At 39.0% G+C, this 17449-nt stretch overlaps 1 protein-coding gene across 1 annotated transcript in view; it reads left to right on the top strand.

The window, feature by feature from the left end:
• Positions 1–16716, top strand: part of PAPSS1 (3'-phosphoadenosine 5'-phosphosulfate synthase 1) — an 89477-nt gene extending 72761 nt beyond the window's left edge. The window contains exons 10-12 of the mRNA XM_018554494.1: positions 2131–2399; positions 11865–12094; positions 16309–16716. Of these exons, the coding sequence (XP_018409996.1) occupies positions 2131–2399; positions 11865–12094; positions 16309–16447 (638 nt within the window). The 3' untranslated portion in view covers positions 16448–16716. The remainder of the gene's footprint in view (positions 1–2130; positions 2400–11864; positions 12095–16308) is intronic.
• Positions 16717–17449: the final 733 nt, after the last annotated feature.

Genomic DNA, 17449 nt, shown 5'->3' with positions numbered 1-17449 from the left:
CCGATTGGCTTAAGATGCAGTCTTTCATCTGGCCGCTCACAGCTTGCACACTGCATTGCAAACATCCGAGCCTCACGGCTTTGCATGCAGTGTGTCACGGGCTTTAGTGGTGGAGGGATCAGGGGCGTGGCGTGCTGCAGGCTGTGTGTGTCTAAAGACTCAAACACTCAGGCGCGGTCACAGCCCAGGAGCGTGCGCGCACAGGTGTCTCCTCAGCACCCGGCTAGCTTATGGAGTCACTCGCAACAAGAGAGGAGTGCGGTTTGGGAAACTACTGAAGGATCATCAAGAATAGCAAATTAAAGAAGAAGAGCTGCAAAATGATGCAAGTGTGGGCTTTCTCCATTAAAAAAACCCAAAGGTTTAATATTACTTTAAGGTTCGCACCTTTCTCACAATGCCAAGATGAGAATTTGCAGTATATGACTGCTCTTTTCCATGGAGCAGCATCATGGAGAGGGTGTGGACCAAAAATTATCTTTTGACTTTAGGACCACTTTGAAAAAACCTGTTTATTAAATAGGCCTGTAAGTCTGTACATGAATAGACATTGGTTATTCTCACTCCATAAGGATGGCAGACAGAACGAGGCCTAAAAAAAAAATCTGATGTCTATGGAAGAAACCCGAATTAAACATTATTGGCATGTGCCTTTTTGTGATTTTATTTTTCCTTTCGCCAAAGAGGATAGTAATTGCCCATCTGGCATGATGTTTGGAATTTGCAGTAACAAACAAAATAAAACATATTTATTGTATTGAATTTTCCAATTACCTCTAAATCATCACAAAACGATTTGTACTGGTGATATTTCAAAGCTGGCCCTGAATCAAGACTATAGTGCAAAGAAACATACTTTTCTCATGTCTTCTGGACAAGAACCATGAAATATCAAAGTGTTTCACATGAGTAAATAATCCACCCTATTTTCTCAGTGAATTGCAGTTTGGCACCCAGTTGCATGACTAAATAATACTTTGCAGCATAGTGAGGAGCATACTCCAGGGTGCAGAATTGGATGCTTTATAGCTATGAAGAGGATTTTCCTGCTCAGGAGTGCCTGAAGCTCTTTGGCTTAAGTATGTTAGTCATTTCTGTTTTGTGGTGTAAGTTCCAACTAAGACAGCTCTTTGTTGGCTGTGGCGGTCACTACAGGGCCAGTTTGTGGAATTAACTTTCATAGTGACAGCTGCCATGTTTTATTCTGCTCTTTGTTACTCGTGTCTGTTTACCACAATTTATTTGGATTGCTGCAGAATAGTGTAATGGACTTCTGATTAGCATATGAACTAAAGGGTCAATTCAGTAAGTTAATTTTTTGCTGCGGTTAAATTAATGTTCTCTAATTGCTCCCCTTTGGTCTGTTAAATGTACCATTGAAAGCATTTTATATCTGTTTGGTAAGTGCTAAAAAACGGTTAATGTTGCCAGAAATCTTGTGATTTAAAAACTTTCTGTGCTTACTGCGTATGGTACACGCTTATTAGTTACATTGTTTCCAGCTCCATCTCTGAACTGCAGAACGCCTCCCTGTCTTAAGAAGAGAAGGGAGTTTTCTTTTAGTTGTGTTTTTGGGTGAGAACGCTGCTCCTCCATAGATACTAACCATACTGTAAGTTTTGCCCTGGGGCAGGAGGTCTGTTACTGGCATGATCAGCAGGTGAAGATGGTGCTTTGGTGGTCTTCTCTCCCAACTTGGAATGTAGGTAGCCCCTTACTGTCATCACCTACAGTGCAGGACCATGGGTCCTGCATTGTATGTGATAATGCTGGCGAGGGGGCCGAAATGCTATACAAATACTCTTCTTTCTACTCCTTACAATGCAATTCTGTGAGTCAGCAGAGTCGCATGAACCAGTGCACTCTATGTGGCCCATAGTTTATATCAACATCTCCCTTTTTTCAATCTGCCTTGCCACTAGTGGATAGTTTTCAAATATCTGTAAACAATAATAAAAGTAAGGCTTAGTGCAAAAAGGTCACAACAAAATTATATAATGTGGCACATAAACACCACAAAAATAACTCAAAATATATGTACTTCCTGAACATAGACTATACTTTCCCCTTTAGTATGTTGTATGTATGAATTAGTTTATTAATCTGTCTGAATATATATTTCTATTTCAGATGCAGTGTTTGCCTTCCAGCTGCGAAACCCTGTTCACAATGGACATGCATTACTGATGCAGGACACACACAAGCAGTTACTTGAAAGGGGTTACAGGCGCCCTGTTCTCTTACTTCACCCACTGGGAGGCTGGACCAAGGATGATGATGTTCCCTTAATGTGGCGCATGAAACAACATGCTGCTGTGCTTGAGGAGCATGTGCTGGATCCAGAGACCACAATAGTTGCCATCTTTCCATCTCCTATGATGTATGCTGGTCCAACAGAGGTAATGTCTCACAAAGGGCACCATCTATATTCCTTCCATGTTTCTAGTGAAGCTTCACCAAGACTTTCTTATTATCTAAAGTAATGTCCCAACAGAGGGGTCCTGATGGAAAGTCTAGCTTACGGGCCAGAAGCTACCTACCTATCTATGTATGATGTAGACTTGTTTTGGGTTACTGCACTTTGCACACCACCCTTGTTCTCTACATTTTATGATTATTTTTTGTAATACCGTATACTAATATTTTCATACAACTGCTGCTTTCATTTTCATGGATGAAGCAGTCTTCTCATGAAAGAAATATGCAGACTGTTGTAATTTTTTGTATTATTCCTATTTTTCTTCCTTTTCCTATTTTACACTGTGTTTATTCTAACCTTGTTTCCTCTCCTATTTTTTTTTCTTCCTTTTTTCTGTTCCTGCACTTTTACTATTCCCTTCCATGGTTTCCTTAACCTTTCAATATAGGTCACTTTAATTGTTTTTGCCCCTCCCCTATCCTGTGCCACAGGAGCCTGTGCCCTCGCTAAGTCGTTTCTCCCTTTTGGGACTCCTCATTTTACTTATTGATTTATTTGCATCATATGTGTATTATCATTGTCTTGCGCACTGCGCTATTTCACCTTCCTACGTTTATACCTGATACTCTTATTGATGTTGTTTAACTTTGTAAAAGGTGGCAAGATGAAAGGTTGCAGCAGGCACCAGGATTTTTGTCCTCTGTTAGTAAGCATCTCAGTCGAGGAAGTAGATACTGATTCTAGATGATGGCTGAACGAATAAATTGCCATCCTGTAGAGAAAAGCAGATGGTCATTGCCAGGGGGAGTACAGTGATCCTTGTGAGAGTCAAATACCTGTAATATATTTACATATTGCTTAGCATGCATACACTTAAAGCAGTACTCCAGTCTCGCCTTTGCCTGTGCTGTCTGCTTCTACTTCTATAGACCTTGATGGCAAACTGTGTGCCTCTGAATTTTTTATTGAAGGACATTGCAGCAGGCACGCTTGCTTTCTGTATGATTCCCAGGCTTCCATAAGACCAGTTGATACTTAGACACGCCAGCTGGACTAGACAAGGTATCAGTCACTGCTGCTGTGTCCTACCTTAGGGTAGTAGCGCTTCCTTTCCCGGTTGTCTTTGTTCGTTTTCAATGGGGTTCCTTTCCCTGTTCATGGAGGCTGCACGCGCCCCCCGTTAGTCTTATAAATATATTTCCATGTACCACCAGAGTAGTGCGCTTATTATTGTTTTTGTTCTACTGTGTCCTATCTAATGCACACAACTTCCACAAATTCAGTTTAATCTGGATAAGAATGAGTTAGCTTGCATAGCTCGCCCATCCCTGTGCACTCTGAACCCTGGGTTTCAGGAACTCCTCTGCAGCAGTTAGTATGTTGCTAAGACTAGTGTCTGTGCAATGTGATCTGGATTGCAAGCACATGTAGTTGCATCTTATTTTATCTGGATGAGAGAAACTTTTCTGTAAAGATCCTGCTCCATGTGCATACTAAAGTGCTGGACTCAGACTTCTCTGAGGCTCACTGTGTACTGTAGGTTATTGCATTACTATGTATGAACGCAGCATTGTTTCTCAGTCAGTAAAACTGACTGGCTTTGTTTATCTTTCCAATAATATAGATTGCTGCATTTTGGAATTCTACTTTATTATGAAGAATTGCATATAATCGGTCTCCTCTAACCCTTTTGTTGTTCAGACAGTTTTTCCATTTTTCACACACATGCTAAATTTGAGATTTTTTGACCTGAAATTTTTCTTAAACCCCCCCAACTATATCCATTTTCTGGAAACAGTTGACCTGTATAATTTAAAACATGTTAGTTGCAATTACTTTAGCTATACAATATTTGTACAAACGTTTGTTGGATCTATATTTTTTGTAAAAATGCATTCATTTTGATTTTAGTAAGCAGAAGCACAATGTAATCTCCACTTTCTTTGTACTCGAGAAATGGCAAAAAATACAATGCCTAAATTTTCCATAGATGGCAAATTAAAATCCTTTTGTAGTTGAAAAAGTAGAGTTAAGAGAACTATGAGGTAAGTGTTTTCCCCCATAGTTCTCTTTAGGGTCACGGGAAGACCTATACTAACCTCCTCCCATGACCCAAATCTCAGTATATAGCGGACTATTGCCCGCGATATACGGACAGCGTCGCAGCCAGGACGGATCCCAACAATACTGTCGTGATCCACCCAGCTGTGTGAGTGACAGCTGGCTCTGCCTATCTAGAGGCAGAGCCAGCTGTACCCGCCCCCTCCCCCGTCCGTTCCGCCAGTCAGCGCTGGCGGATCGGAGCGGGGAGGGGGGAATCCAGCCCCTCCTATGTCACGGCAGAGAGCCCTGACAGGATCGAGAGGTGAGCGAACGCCGGTATGGGTTCGCTCACCTCCCCGATCTACTGAGCCTCAGTGTATATGTGGAAAGGAGATTAGAGCTCTGCTGCTGGCTGAATAGAAGGCTTCTATATATTAAAGCACATCTAAAGGCTCCTGTGTGATGGTTTAAATAGGATCTAAATGCAGTTACTGTGTAATGCACAAGCCTCATAAAGTAAAAAATAAACTTCATTTGCCCTCCGTGACAAATCTTCATTTGTATCTCACATGCTCCCCCTCTCCAGACACTGCAGCTGTGAGAGGGCTGTCAATCCAGAAAGCAGTGGGCAGGTCTTAGTGTGGCCAGCTGCTGATTGAGAAGCTTGATATTTTTTCAGTGGCAATGCTGATAGCTATGCCCCCTGCAACATCTCATTTCACTGTAGTGCAAGCAGATGCAGCCTACGTGGGTGTGACAACATTCAATTAAGCATGGGAGGCCAGTTGTACTTTAATATTTAATCTTTTATCATTTCCTGGCCATTTTTAAAATTTTTATTTTTTATCCCTGACCATAATAAATAAATTATTTATAAAGCCACTATACATTCCCTTTTATTATAATAACCTTGGTATGGTTGCTTTCCAGAGGGAGACTTTAGATGTTCCAAGTGCTGTCATTTTTGTTGAACTGTTATTTTGTTTTTAAAAATGGGACAATTGCACATATTTCTAAGTATTCTTGAGTTATGATAATGGTGCTGTTTGTAAATCATTTTTTAAAACTGCTAACAGTCCTCTAGTTTTTTTCACTCAAAAGGCTAGCATGACATCTGAGTACAAACCTTAATTTGCCATCTTTTTATTGCTCAGGGCTGGCCAAGATACAACAACCTTCGATAGTGGGAATGATATCACTACATAATAGTCCTGTGTCTGGGGTGTAGCCAATACCTTGAGGGTATAAACCAAGTTCAAATTTAACAGAGACTCGTGGGAACCTCCATGTCTTGTCTGTCTTAATGCAAGTGAGTGCTGTAGAGTCAAGTGCAAAGTAAAAGGCAAACATTTCTCTTGAGTTTTTGTAGACAATCATATCCTTAACTTCCCTGCGTCATCTTTGGGGAAAAATAATGAAAAACAAAATCCCTCAATGCTTGCTGTTTTTCCAATGACTTCAGACAATGGCTCACCAGCATGGCCTCTTGTGCCAAATAATAACAATAATATAAAACCCATCCCTCCCTTTAATCATTTTCTCTGGGTCGTAGAGAAGACATTATACCATTTTTCTATAAAAGCAAATTATTTACAGACTAGCTTTCTGTTAACCTTGGCTGTACCAAACTATCCTAAGTATCTATCACAATGTATTTTCTGCCGATTGTGAAGGTTGACGATTAAAAGTGTATGTTTTAGGTCTTGTCTGTATCAGAGACTTGTGCTGTGATATATTAAGTGTCCATCGTTGCATAGTGGTGTTAATGTCTCATATATTTCAGCAGAGGAATAGTGATCTCTTGTTCGTATTAGCAATTTGGAAAATTGCCTTTTTTTTTTTTTCTTTTTTTTATAGCTCGGCTTGTATAACTTGAATTAACAGCAAAATGTTATTCTGTTGCTGCAGATTGCAATGTGCAATGAATTATAGTGTGATAGTAACAATATGTTTATAGATGACTAGTAATAAAAATGTTCCTATATGATAGCTTAAAGAAAACTATTCACTGTTGGGCTTATGCAGGAGGTTAGGTATTTTCTTTATTATAATTTTACAGGCATACTTATAAAACATTTGTTTAGCCTTATTTTGTCTGAGCCTGACTTTATTTAGCTGCAGTGTCAGTAGTAGTAGTCAAAGGTCAGCTGAAGTCTCACCGTTGCTGCCTATTTACTGCCATGACCTTACAAACTGTCTTCTAACATATGAATTTACATAATGTCGGATAACAAAGCCCTTCACTGGGCTTAGTTATTTGATCCTAATATGCACTCTTAGGACTTGTTGGGTAATGTGTAAAGGAGACAGTTGACTAGCAGGAAATGTCAGTGTTAAATTGACCTCTAAGGTCACTTTCACACTATGTTCATTGATCTGCATTGATCAACGCAGGCTCAACACAAGGATAAAAAAAAAGAAAACAATTGTTTTCTATGTTCCTGTTCACAAAATATCGTTGTGTTAAGGTGCAACGCAAAACAGCAGCATATTTGAATGAAATGTAATTTTGTAACACTTCAGTAGTTAAAAAGAAAAAGTAAACCTTGACAATATGCACCGCACCACCACTACACAGTACAGTGCAGGCTGCTGTGCAATGGGTGCAGGCGGCTGTGAATGATCTGTAAATTTGGCTGTATGTGTGGCAATGTTAAGTCCGTTTGAATCACTTTTAAGCCATAGGGAATCACAAATAAAATTGAAAGTAATCACTAGAAACTAAACTTTAATTCTAATTTAGTTGTTCAGTGGTGCACTTTTCATTACATCTCTTTGCAATCGATTGGAACCACCATTTTATGGTTACAGATGCTTTGCAATTTCGACCCCCCCCCCAATGGAAAAGTATGAGTGAATGTAAACTCTAATAGGTACTTCCTCCACTTACATTATAGTCATGTTAGACATACAGAGTGAAAGTAATGTGGCCACACTATTCGTGAGCTCACTTGTGTGTCACAGTGCTGGATTCATAATTTGTAAATGGATGAACAATGGTAGGCAAAGTCACTAACATGCTTCATATAAGAGTCCAGTTTGTGCCAGCTCCCATACCAGCAGCAGCTATGGAATCTTAGTCCTCTTGCTACAATTTGTTGTAGGAAAGTCACTCATCCCACTTTTCATGTAAAAAAGCAATAAATATCTAGCTGTGAGAGTAAAATTCCCTATTAATATCAAGGGCAGATGAGTAAAACAGGTACAACTATTTTCAGAGATGCCATTGCTGAAGTCCTGAAGAGTTGTAATAGGTTACTTTTATTCTACCCACCAACAGTTCACAAAAGCTGGGATGTATTTTTTTTCAGGGCAGGCTGGTTAATTGCCATTGGTAGAATAAATGTGAACAATGTTTGGGAGTTACATAGTTAGAGTATTTGAGGTTGAATAAAGACACAGGTCCATCAAGTTTAACCCATTGTGTGTATGTTTGTGATTCTGCATGTGTATGCGTGTGTACCAGTCCCCACGTGATCTTATTTTTAAGGGTACCTGTACCCCTAAATGTTCCGGTCTCTGAGGAAATTGTCCAAATGTATTTTGAATTATTCAACACTCTCAGCTGATACCACTGCTTGTGACAGAGAGTTCCAGACCCTAACGGCTCTTGTGCTTAAATCTTTTTTCCACTAGCTTTAGGTGGTGGCCTCTAGTCTTTGATGTGGAGTGTACTTTAAAAACATTGTTGCTGATGTTGCTATCACCATTGAACATCTTATACATCAATATTATGTCCTCCCTTAAAGTGACATTAAACCCTCAGATTTTTTAACATAAACCAATACTGTAATGTGTGCCTTACTGTAATCCATGGTTGTTTGCCTTCTCTTTGCTGCTCTTCCTTTTAAATCCTTATATCTGCTCATGCTGGGGGAGAACTTCCCTTTGCAGCTGAGTGCCTCTTCCTGTAGTGCTGGCTCAGGTTGTGAACCTTCACACAGACACCATGTATCCATTCCTGAGACAAGGCAGTCTGCTGCAAAACAGAAGTTCTGCCCAGCATGAGAAGATATACGGATTTAAAAGAAAGAGCAGCAAAGAGAAGGGAAACAACCATGGAATACAGTAAGGCGCACATTACAGTATTGTTTTATGTTAAAAAATCTGAGGGTTTAATATCACTTTAATCTCCGCACCTCCAGCGTGAACAAGTTTAAGTTTAGTAACCTTGTCTCATAGCTTTGGTCTTCCAGCCCCTTAATTAGTTTAGTTGCCCTTCTCTGGACTCTCTCCAGCTCCAGGACATCCTTTGTGTATTGGTGACCAAAAATGGACCACATGCTCCAGATATGGTCGAACCAGTAATCTATAAAGTGGCAAAAATATAGATTTGTCTCTACAGTACATTCCCTTTTAATACACTGAGTTGATGATTCCTACAAAAAAATCATCAGCTCTCAGCACTAAAAAAGTAAATTTATTCAGTTAACTTACTGTTTTGTTAAAAAAAAGAAAAGAAATGATTATTAACCATATGATTTTATTTGGGTTATACTATTTATAATTTTCTTCTTCATCAGTTTACTTGTGCACTGTTGTGATTAATGCCATGTTAGGGCCCGTTCATTCTTCTGCTTTGCTGGAATGGTACCCCAGCGCATAGTGCATGGCATTACAGATTTTGTGATATCCAATTTTTGGGAAGTTTTGGTACGTTGACAGCCCTTTATTTTCAATGGGTTGCTTTAACGCAGTGCACCTTTAACAATTTTTGGGTTATTTTGACTAAAGAAATCACTATATTAATGTATTTTAAATGATAGCTCAATAAACCTTTTCTAAGAGAGAAATTTAGTCCACTGGAAAATACAGAAGAAAAAGAACCTTGTGATTGAAGCAAATTGTGTGAATTTTACATTTATCTAATCATGTGAAAAGCAAATCCCTGATCACTTTGCATACCCAATTATGTGTAGATGTGGTTTTTCATGACTGGATTGATGTGAATATTCACACAATTTTGTGACGTCAAGATTCCCAACTTTAGTAGGTTGGCCTCAAAGTGTTGGCCCTTAAGCTGGTGGTCATACACTGTTGTATTTTTTTTCTGTTTAGTCGGAGTTTGAATGAAAAAAAACAGATTCCTCCATCCACGCTGTTCATCCATCTCCCGCTACGCTTTTGTATTCTGACAGCAACTGGTGTCCAGCCAGTGCAGGTGACGGCAGCCAATTATTCACCCAAACATTTTCCAATTGGCTCCTTTGATTTTCTGATCGAAGGAGGCCAGATGAAAGGGTGCCAACAGGACCACCCACTGAACAAAATTTGCAAAATATATGGCCAGCTTTAGTAAATGGAGCCCTGACTAGAGACGCTGATAAACAGCAGCACCAGATCTGCGGACTGACCTGACCTGAGCTGACCATTCTCAGGGAAGAATGCAATGGGACTGGTTTGAAAGGCTTGTCCAGTCGTTTCCGCTGAGATAAGACAACTTTAGAACTGTCTGTCTTTTCCATTCTCTCCCTTAGTTATGTTTGTGGAAACAGAGGGAGATTGGATCATGCCTGTATGTTCATTGCAGTAGATTCTGTAGTTTCCTTTCTTACTAGTGCCTTGTAAAGACAAATGTATTGTTCTCCCGGTTTACTGATTTGCATCTGATTGAACTGCATTTTTCTGTTTTGTTAGCAGAATGATGAATGCCTTTAGCTTTGTCCTTACTATGAAGTCACACAGATACTTAGTAGGGGCATGCTGGGTAAAAAAAAATCATATCCTTATATTTGATGTGGTCAGCTGAAAGTTGCTGCTGGTACACTCACACTTTCTACTAGCCAGACACCCATCCGCTTTAAGCTGTGCAGGTTTTAGCACGTCTTATGTTATTACTTTTGCATTGTACAGAAGTACCATTTTTACAGACTGCTAGTTCTCCGCCAAAAGGACAGGAGTTCCTGAGGTTTACATTATGGAACATACTGCACCGTTTGCATTAACTTTCCAACATGATTTATTTTTATTGCTCTGATAAGGCTTTTGGCAATAATACATCGGGCAAAATGTTTATGCAGTTTAAAGAAATTGTTTTCTATTAAGAATCGGCTCTGAGGCCAAACATCTCTCCTACCCAACATCAATTTGGAGACAACAGGCTTTAAAGTGCTAAGCATCAGGGAAGTTTTCTGCCAATTTCACAATTGTAGAAAAATTCTTTTTAAAGCCCTTACTAAATTTGTCTCCCAAAACACACTTTACATTTGTGTGAAACTTCACAGCTGACTTTTAACTCCTTCACATCCATTTATATTGAAAATATCTGTTTCTCCCCTCCCCAAATTTTACTTCTCCAGGTTCCTTTGTTATATACGATTACTCTCTTAATCTGTAATCTATAATGAACATGGGTGTGTTGTTGCAGAATATGAACAATTTCAGCTCCACAATGCAGCAGTGTATGTCGTGTATAAACAGACCTTGCTAGAGGTGTGTCATACACCTGGGTGGTGTGGTACAAATTGTGTCCTATTTATTGGTGTTGTCTACTGCTAAATAGTTAAAAAAATGTTGGGGTAAAACGTTCCCTCACTAGGTGAGACACAACAAGGATAAAGATGACAGCTTAGTTGTTAGAAAATATACTAACAACTAAGCTTTACTTAATATAGTGTCAACCACTAGTACCACCAGATACCACAGGCATGACCAAAAAAAACTTTTTGTCCCAGTGTCCATTATAGAACTAATGGCACTATAGTGAGGTGGAGTCGTTTTCTATATAATTTTCATTTGTACAGTTGGCATTCAGACACTGCAAAGGCTGGGTTGGTAGTACAAAGTTGAGAAAATGTAAAACCTTACTCTAGTCCCATTAAACTTAATCAAAATATATTTGCTGATAAGGAATCTGTTGCTCCGTTTTTGGAAGAGTGTGTGATCCTGCATTAAAAAACTCAACTTATCTCATGATCCTGTGATAGTTAGTGGTGTGGTACCCCACTTTAATACTGAAATATGGGCATGCACTCCTACTAGTGACATGGCGGCTGGTTCTGCACTGATTGCAGTGCGGGAGTGATGACATCAGTGAGAGGGGCAGCAACAAAGCCAGCCAGAGACAGACTTGAAGAGCAGCTTTAGTGGACCAGGTGGACACGACCGTAACCAGTGGGGAGAAAGATGGTGGGGCTGTGGAGTAAGCTTTATGTTACTGTGTGCTAGCTTTAAATGAGTATAGCTTTGTTACATTGTAAGATGTAACGTGCAAGACCTTCTTAACTTTAGTTTCCTGTTTGTTATATATTGTTGCTCTGTACTATAAACTTTTCTGAATACTATGTAATGTGTTCTGCCATAAGATTGTACTATGCTGGTAAAATATATTATTGTTAGAATGTTTCTTTTCGTATTATTACAAATAAACACTTTGACTGACCAGAGCCTTTGTCCACTCTAGGTACAGTGGCACTGCAGAGCACGGATGGTGGCAGGTGCTAATTTTTACATAGTGGGGAGAGATCCTGCAGGAATGCCACACCCAGAAACCGGAAAAGATCTGTATGAGCCTACTCATGGGGCCAAAGTCCTCACTATGGCTCCTGGACTGATCTCCCTTGAAATCGTCCCATTCCGTGTTGCTGCTTATAACAAAAAGAAGAAATGCATGGACTATTTTGACAGTGCACAGTAAGTATCTTTTCCAGTCTGGAGACCATATGGCTAGAGCTCGATATGGCGGACCCTAGCCGTAAACTTATTGTGGGTATTTGCTATAAGCCTCCGAATATAGGGGAGGAGGGGGAAGCAAATCTACACTCCCAAATAGAAATATTATGGCTTCAATGCTTTGAGTTACTGACCGAAAACAAGATGCACACTAGATATTTTGTCTTCACTCTTACTTTCTTGGTTCACACTTATTCGGGGTCACTGAAATCCAGACAGCTAGCTTTTTTTCAGAACATGGTCAGCAGTGGCAGCCTTCATGTTTTTTTTACTACAAGTGTGCTCTGAGACACTGGTTGGATGACCAGTGAAACGTCTGCAAGAAAAATACAGCATGTCCAGTTGCCTTGACTTATTTTTTACAGATATGCCATGACCTGGATGAATGAGAACCTTCACAGACATATCGTAGAAGTTAAACGTTTAAAATCTTGCAGTTCTGTCATATAATTAAGTAGGGCTTTTCCCTTCTTTCAGACCCAATTTACACACACACATGTGAACTTTTTTTTATTGGGTGTCATGTTCTTGTTGACACAGGTAAATGCACTGCCATCTCTTCATACCATGTTATTAGGTACACCCATGCATTTTGGGTGCACTTTAGGTTATATTTAGGCAGTTAAAACTTGGCAATGAGAGGGTGCCAAGATGAATCCTAAATGTTCCCATTACCCATGGTCCCCTTTCACCTAACCCTAACACACTTCTTGTAACCCTAACATTTGTTCCCACTCTTAACATTAACACATACCTCATTGTTTTGTTTTGTCTAACACAATTACCATAGCTAACCCCAAAAGTGAAACTATCACCTTATCTATTGGGCTGATACTTTAGCATCAGTTGGTGCTTGTCTTGGCTATAATGGGTACCAGTTGTAGGCTGTGGCACCTAACTGTACAAGTTTTCCAAAAGTAGGTGAACAGAAAATCTTGTGGCTTTAAATTATTTCATATCGCTTGCAAACATAGTCAAAATGTTCAGTTGGTGCTTGAAAAATACCTTGTTGGGCAAAAAACACCTTGTTAATAAGAAAGGGGGCAGAGAATGGGCAGATTCCCTTATGCTTACAGGAAGTGCACAATTGCTCAGATATCCTCCCGAAAAGTGGTGTGGAAAAGGCGATCTCTGAACGCGTAACACGTCAAACTGATACATATGTGTTGCAGCATCCGCTGTCCACTTCAAACAGGAAAATGAAGCTACAGCATGAACATTTAAATTGAGCCCCACAAGACTGGACAAACTAGTCTGACTGATTTTGATTACTACTGTGATGTAGGGATCGTGGAGTCAGCATCTGATAAGGTGGAATAGCAAAAATTGCAGCATGAATGAATGACTGACTAATCTGCATAAACTGCATGATGCTATTGAGTCAACATGGACCAAACCCTCTAAGGAATTGTGCCAGAAAATCACCCTCACAAACCATTCCGGCTGTTCTAAAGGTCAAATGGGATTCTGGCCAGTACTAGATTGGTGTAGCTAATAAAGTGGTCACTGGGGTCCCCAAGCAGTTATCCCTAATTATGTCTTTTGTGCACATGGTTTTTGTGATTTTATGTTGATATTTTTGGTCATAAAGACTGTACTGTGTGGATATATAGATCTATATAGATATATATCTATATCTATATAGATCTATATATCTATATATACAGATATAGATTATATATATATATATATATATCTATATATAGATATATATATATATATATATATCTATATATATAATCTTGTCTGTCATTTTTTTGAATGTTTTAGGAAATTGCTAATCGCAGATCAAAATAATAGATCACATAAAGGATGACAGGTGTAATAGCTTTCTACCCTTGCTAATAGTACTTTTTTTTGTTTTGGGTAAAGTGTCCTGAATTCATAAAAGCATTTATATAGTTTTGGCACTGATAGAGTTGGGGAATATTTAATTTTAATTTCTTTGTTCCACAACAGAAATGCATAGAGCCACACCCTGTGCTATTCCTGTTACCCAACTACCTTGACTCCCGTTTGGTTTCTCCATTAAAGTATGTTTGTCAGGATTTAGGTAAATGGATAGCAACCTAATACACAATGCAACCACGATATCCTATGTTTCTCTCATATACTATAATTGAAGCTGCAGAAGACATTCCAGAAATGTTGTGTGGTGACAGATATATTATGGAGAGGAATGAGGTAACAACATAACTGATCTGGCTCTTATTTTCTTTAATCTAAAAAAGCCTTTGCACAATCATCCAGCAAAATACCCTTTCATGTGGGAGAGCCTATTTCCAGTTCATGCGGTCAGACCACCATTACTGAGGTTTGGAATGGATTCCTCTCCCATTGTTGTTTGACTTATAATATAGTCTTGTTTCTGGAATTTATTTGGCGCCCACGTTGAACAGGTGCTTTAGCTTCTTTTTTAATATGTCTATGTGTGTGAACTACCGGGCTCCACAGAGGATTACAGAGATTTAGTTCTGTTTTCATCTTCCCTAGCTAGTTGTTGGCAATATGTGACTTGACCTATGCTTCTATTTTTTATATTTATATGTTTTATGTTATACGTGTCATGAAATGTGCTGACATTTCATATTATCCAAATTTAATGAGCTTCTTTGTTTTTTGTCCCTCTTTAGGGATATTTAATAATTTTCACAGCCATACATATAGACCATATAGCTTCTCTGTTACAGCTTGTATACAGTAAGCATACTTGTACTTTATAGGGTGAGGCACACTTTTCCTCGTGCTGCACAAACTTTATTTCAAAATAGAATGCTTGCTATGTTTATCAGTTCTTTTATTGACATGTCAGGGCTGTTCAGGCTAAGGTGGGGTTGTGTGAGAAACTGTTGCAAAGCAATACCATCTCCTGAAAAAAAGAGCAGGTGGCACTCCTTCCCATTTCAAAGCCCAGCTAAATTCTCAGAACGTTTTTATCTCCTTATAGTCTTTTATTACTGCATGTTCCATTTGTGGCAGATTTTTGCTTTCTCTCATTGCAAATTTTAAAGTCTGCCCTCCTATTCCATTGCTCTATGCCGGCAAAGCTACAGGTGTGTTACATTACTGAGGACAGTGGGTCTACCTCTGATGCCCCTTGGATTGTATGGTCTTAATTTAGACATCCAATACAACAGGTATAACATGAATGCTCATGTAAGCCTTTAATAAGGGAAGTTGTTAACACTCTGTCTGCCTGACTCAGTGTCTGCTTTTGTTACTTGAATTGGACCTTACTGATAATGTTTCTATTAGGGATGCACCGATATATCGGCCGAAAATGGCACTTTTGGCTAAATTCCAAAAGTGCTATTTTCCTGCCGATACATCGGCACATCCCTGGTTTATTTCCTCCCTGCTGGGCGCTGCTCTGTGTCCCAGCGAGGAGGAGAGAAACTGTGACAGCCGGCCGAGCGCTGGGGGAGGAGAGCGCAGTGAGCCGCCGGCGTCTCTCCTCCCACACCACTCAGCCTCCTATCACAGTCCGGCAGAGCGGTGTGGGGGCGGAGATAGTGCTGTCACAGGAGGCTGAGCTCTGCTCCCTACACTGCTCGCTCAGCCTCCTGTGACCGCGTGTGTGAGGAGAGTGAGTAAAAACACTTAGTGATCGCTGAGTGTTTGTAGATAATTGAGGACATGGTATGTCTACTATATCCTCACTTATGAATGAGAAGTGATCTACATCACCTCCTATTCATTCATAATTGTGGTTATAGTGAACACACAATGTTCTCAAGTTATGAATGAACAGGAACACTCATAGAGGATTCCTGTTCATGTATAACAGGGGATACAGAAAAAGAGATTGAGGACTTTGTGTCCCCAATCTCTTTTTCTATTTTAAAAGGGAAATATCGGGTCTTTTTAGACCCCTAATATTTCCCCTGAAGCCCCTAAAAGTAAAGTTAAAAAATATATTTTTTAAATGAATTAAATATTAAAAAATAAAAATAAAATATTTGAAAAAATAAAAAACATTTTCGGTTTTGGCCTGACAATTTTTTTTGTTTCGGTTTTGAAATTTCCTTTTTTGGTGCACCTCTAGTTTCTATCATAGGGTGGTTCTTAAAAAGGACACGTGATTTATACAGGTCATTTTTCATTATGTACATGAAGGCTTACCTTGTTTGAAACGTTTCTCTACTAATTTTTTTTTTTTTTTTTGCCTTTTCCAGTGCTGAGGACTATGACTTTATTTCAGGAACTCGGATGCGTAAACTGGCTCGTGAGGGACAAAATCCACCAGATGGTTTTATGGCACCAACAGCCTGGGATGTGCTTAAAGACTATTACAGATCTTTAGAAAAGGCATAAAGGGCTCTAGTACATGTTTTTTGTTAGACCCTTAATGGACCATAATAATGCTTCTTGTTCTTGCCAATAACATGTTTTTGAAGACCAGCATTTGTACATCTTTAACCTGTGCTTGGCTTCTAAATTACCTACTTTGTAAGCTGCTTTCAAACTGCTTCCTTTTTTTAACATTGAAACTGTTGCTGTGTAATATCTATTGTTTGCCTCTAACTTTGGGTCGCTGGCGACTGGTATGTTAACACATGGATGTTCCATACTTGCCGATTGTACAAAAGACTCCAAATAAACTAAACAGGTGTTTCACCTTACCTCCTTTACATAGTTTTCAATAAAAAATGCACAATTTAGTTAGTTCGTAATGCCACACCAGTCAAAGTATTTGCATACACTATATATGTATACATTGTATGAACAAATTTTATACATATATCATGCATATCTATATAATAGGAACATGTATGCAAGTAATTATAAATTTAAAAAAAATGAAATAATGGTTCCTATATTCGATGGCCTTAATTATTTAGTGGCCCATGTAATGGTGGTACCCCTGTCTTTTTGGCCTTTGTGATGAGCCATTACTATCTACCGAAGCATAATTTGTCCGCTATAAAAGTAAGTTTACAATTTGCTCATTGCTGCAAACATAATACATTTGTCTTTTATTATGAAAAGAGAAAAAAAGTGCAAACTGCCTTTTTTAAGGCTAATACATATAAAACTACATGTTCCACAATACAGAACTGCTAATAATTTTCCTGTATATTAATGTTAAACCTCTCATACATTTCTTGGTATATTTATTTATTTTTGGCGTTCAACAACAGTGTGCTCTTGAGTCATTAGTATAATCTCAAGCTGCTGGTGGCCAAGTGATGTTGCCTGCAATTGTTCAGAACTGAAATATTAAAAGGAATTCAACAAGAACAATATCTTCTAAAGTAGGCATTGCATTAAATTAAATGACGACAGTTGGTTTGTCCACGGTGTGATTTTAGCAGT

The sequence above is a fragment of the Nanorana parkeri genome, unplaced genomic scaffold (genome assembly GCF_000935625.1).
Source record: "Nanorana parkeri isolate BGI_ZX_2015 unplaced genomic scaffold, ASM93562v1 scaffold161, whole genome shotgun sequence".
Taxonomy (NCBI): domain Eukaryota; kingdom Metazoa; phylum Chordata; class Amphibia; order Anura; family Dicroglossidae; genus Nanorana; species Nanorana parkeri.
The sequence above is the reverse complement of the archived record's forward strand: the minus strand, read 5'-3'. Positions and strand labels throughout refer to the sequence as shown.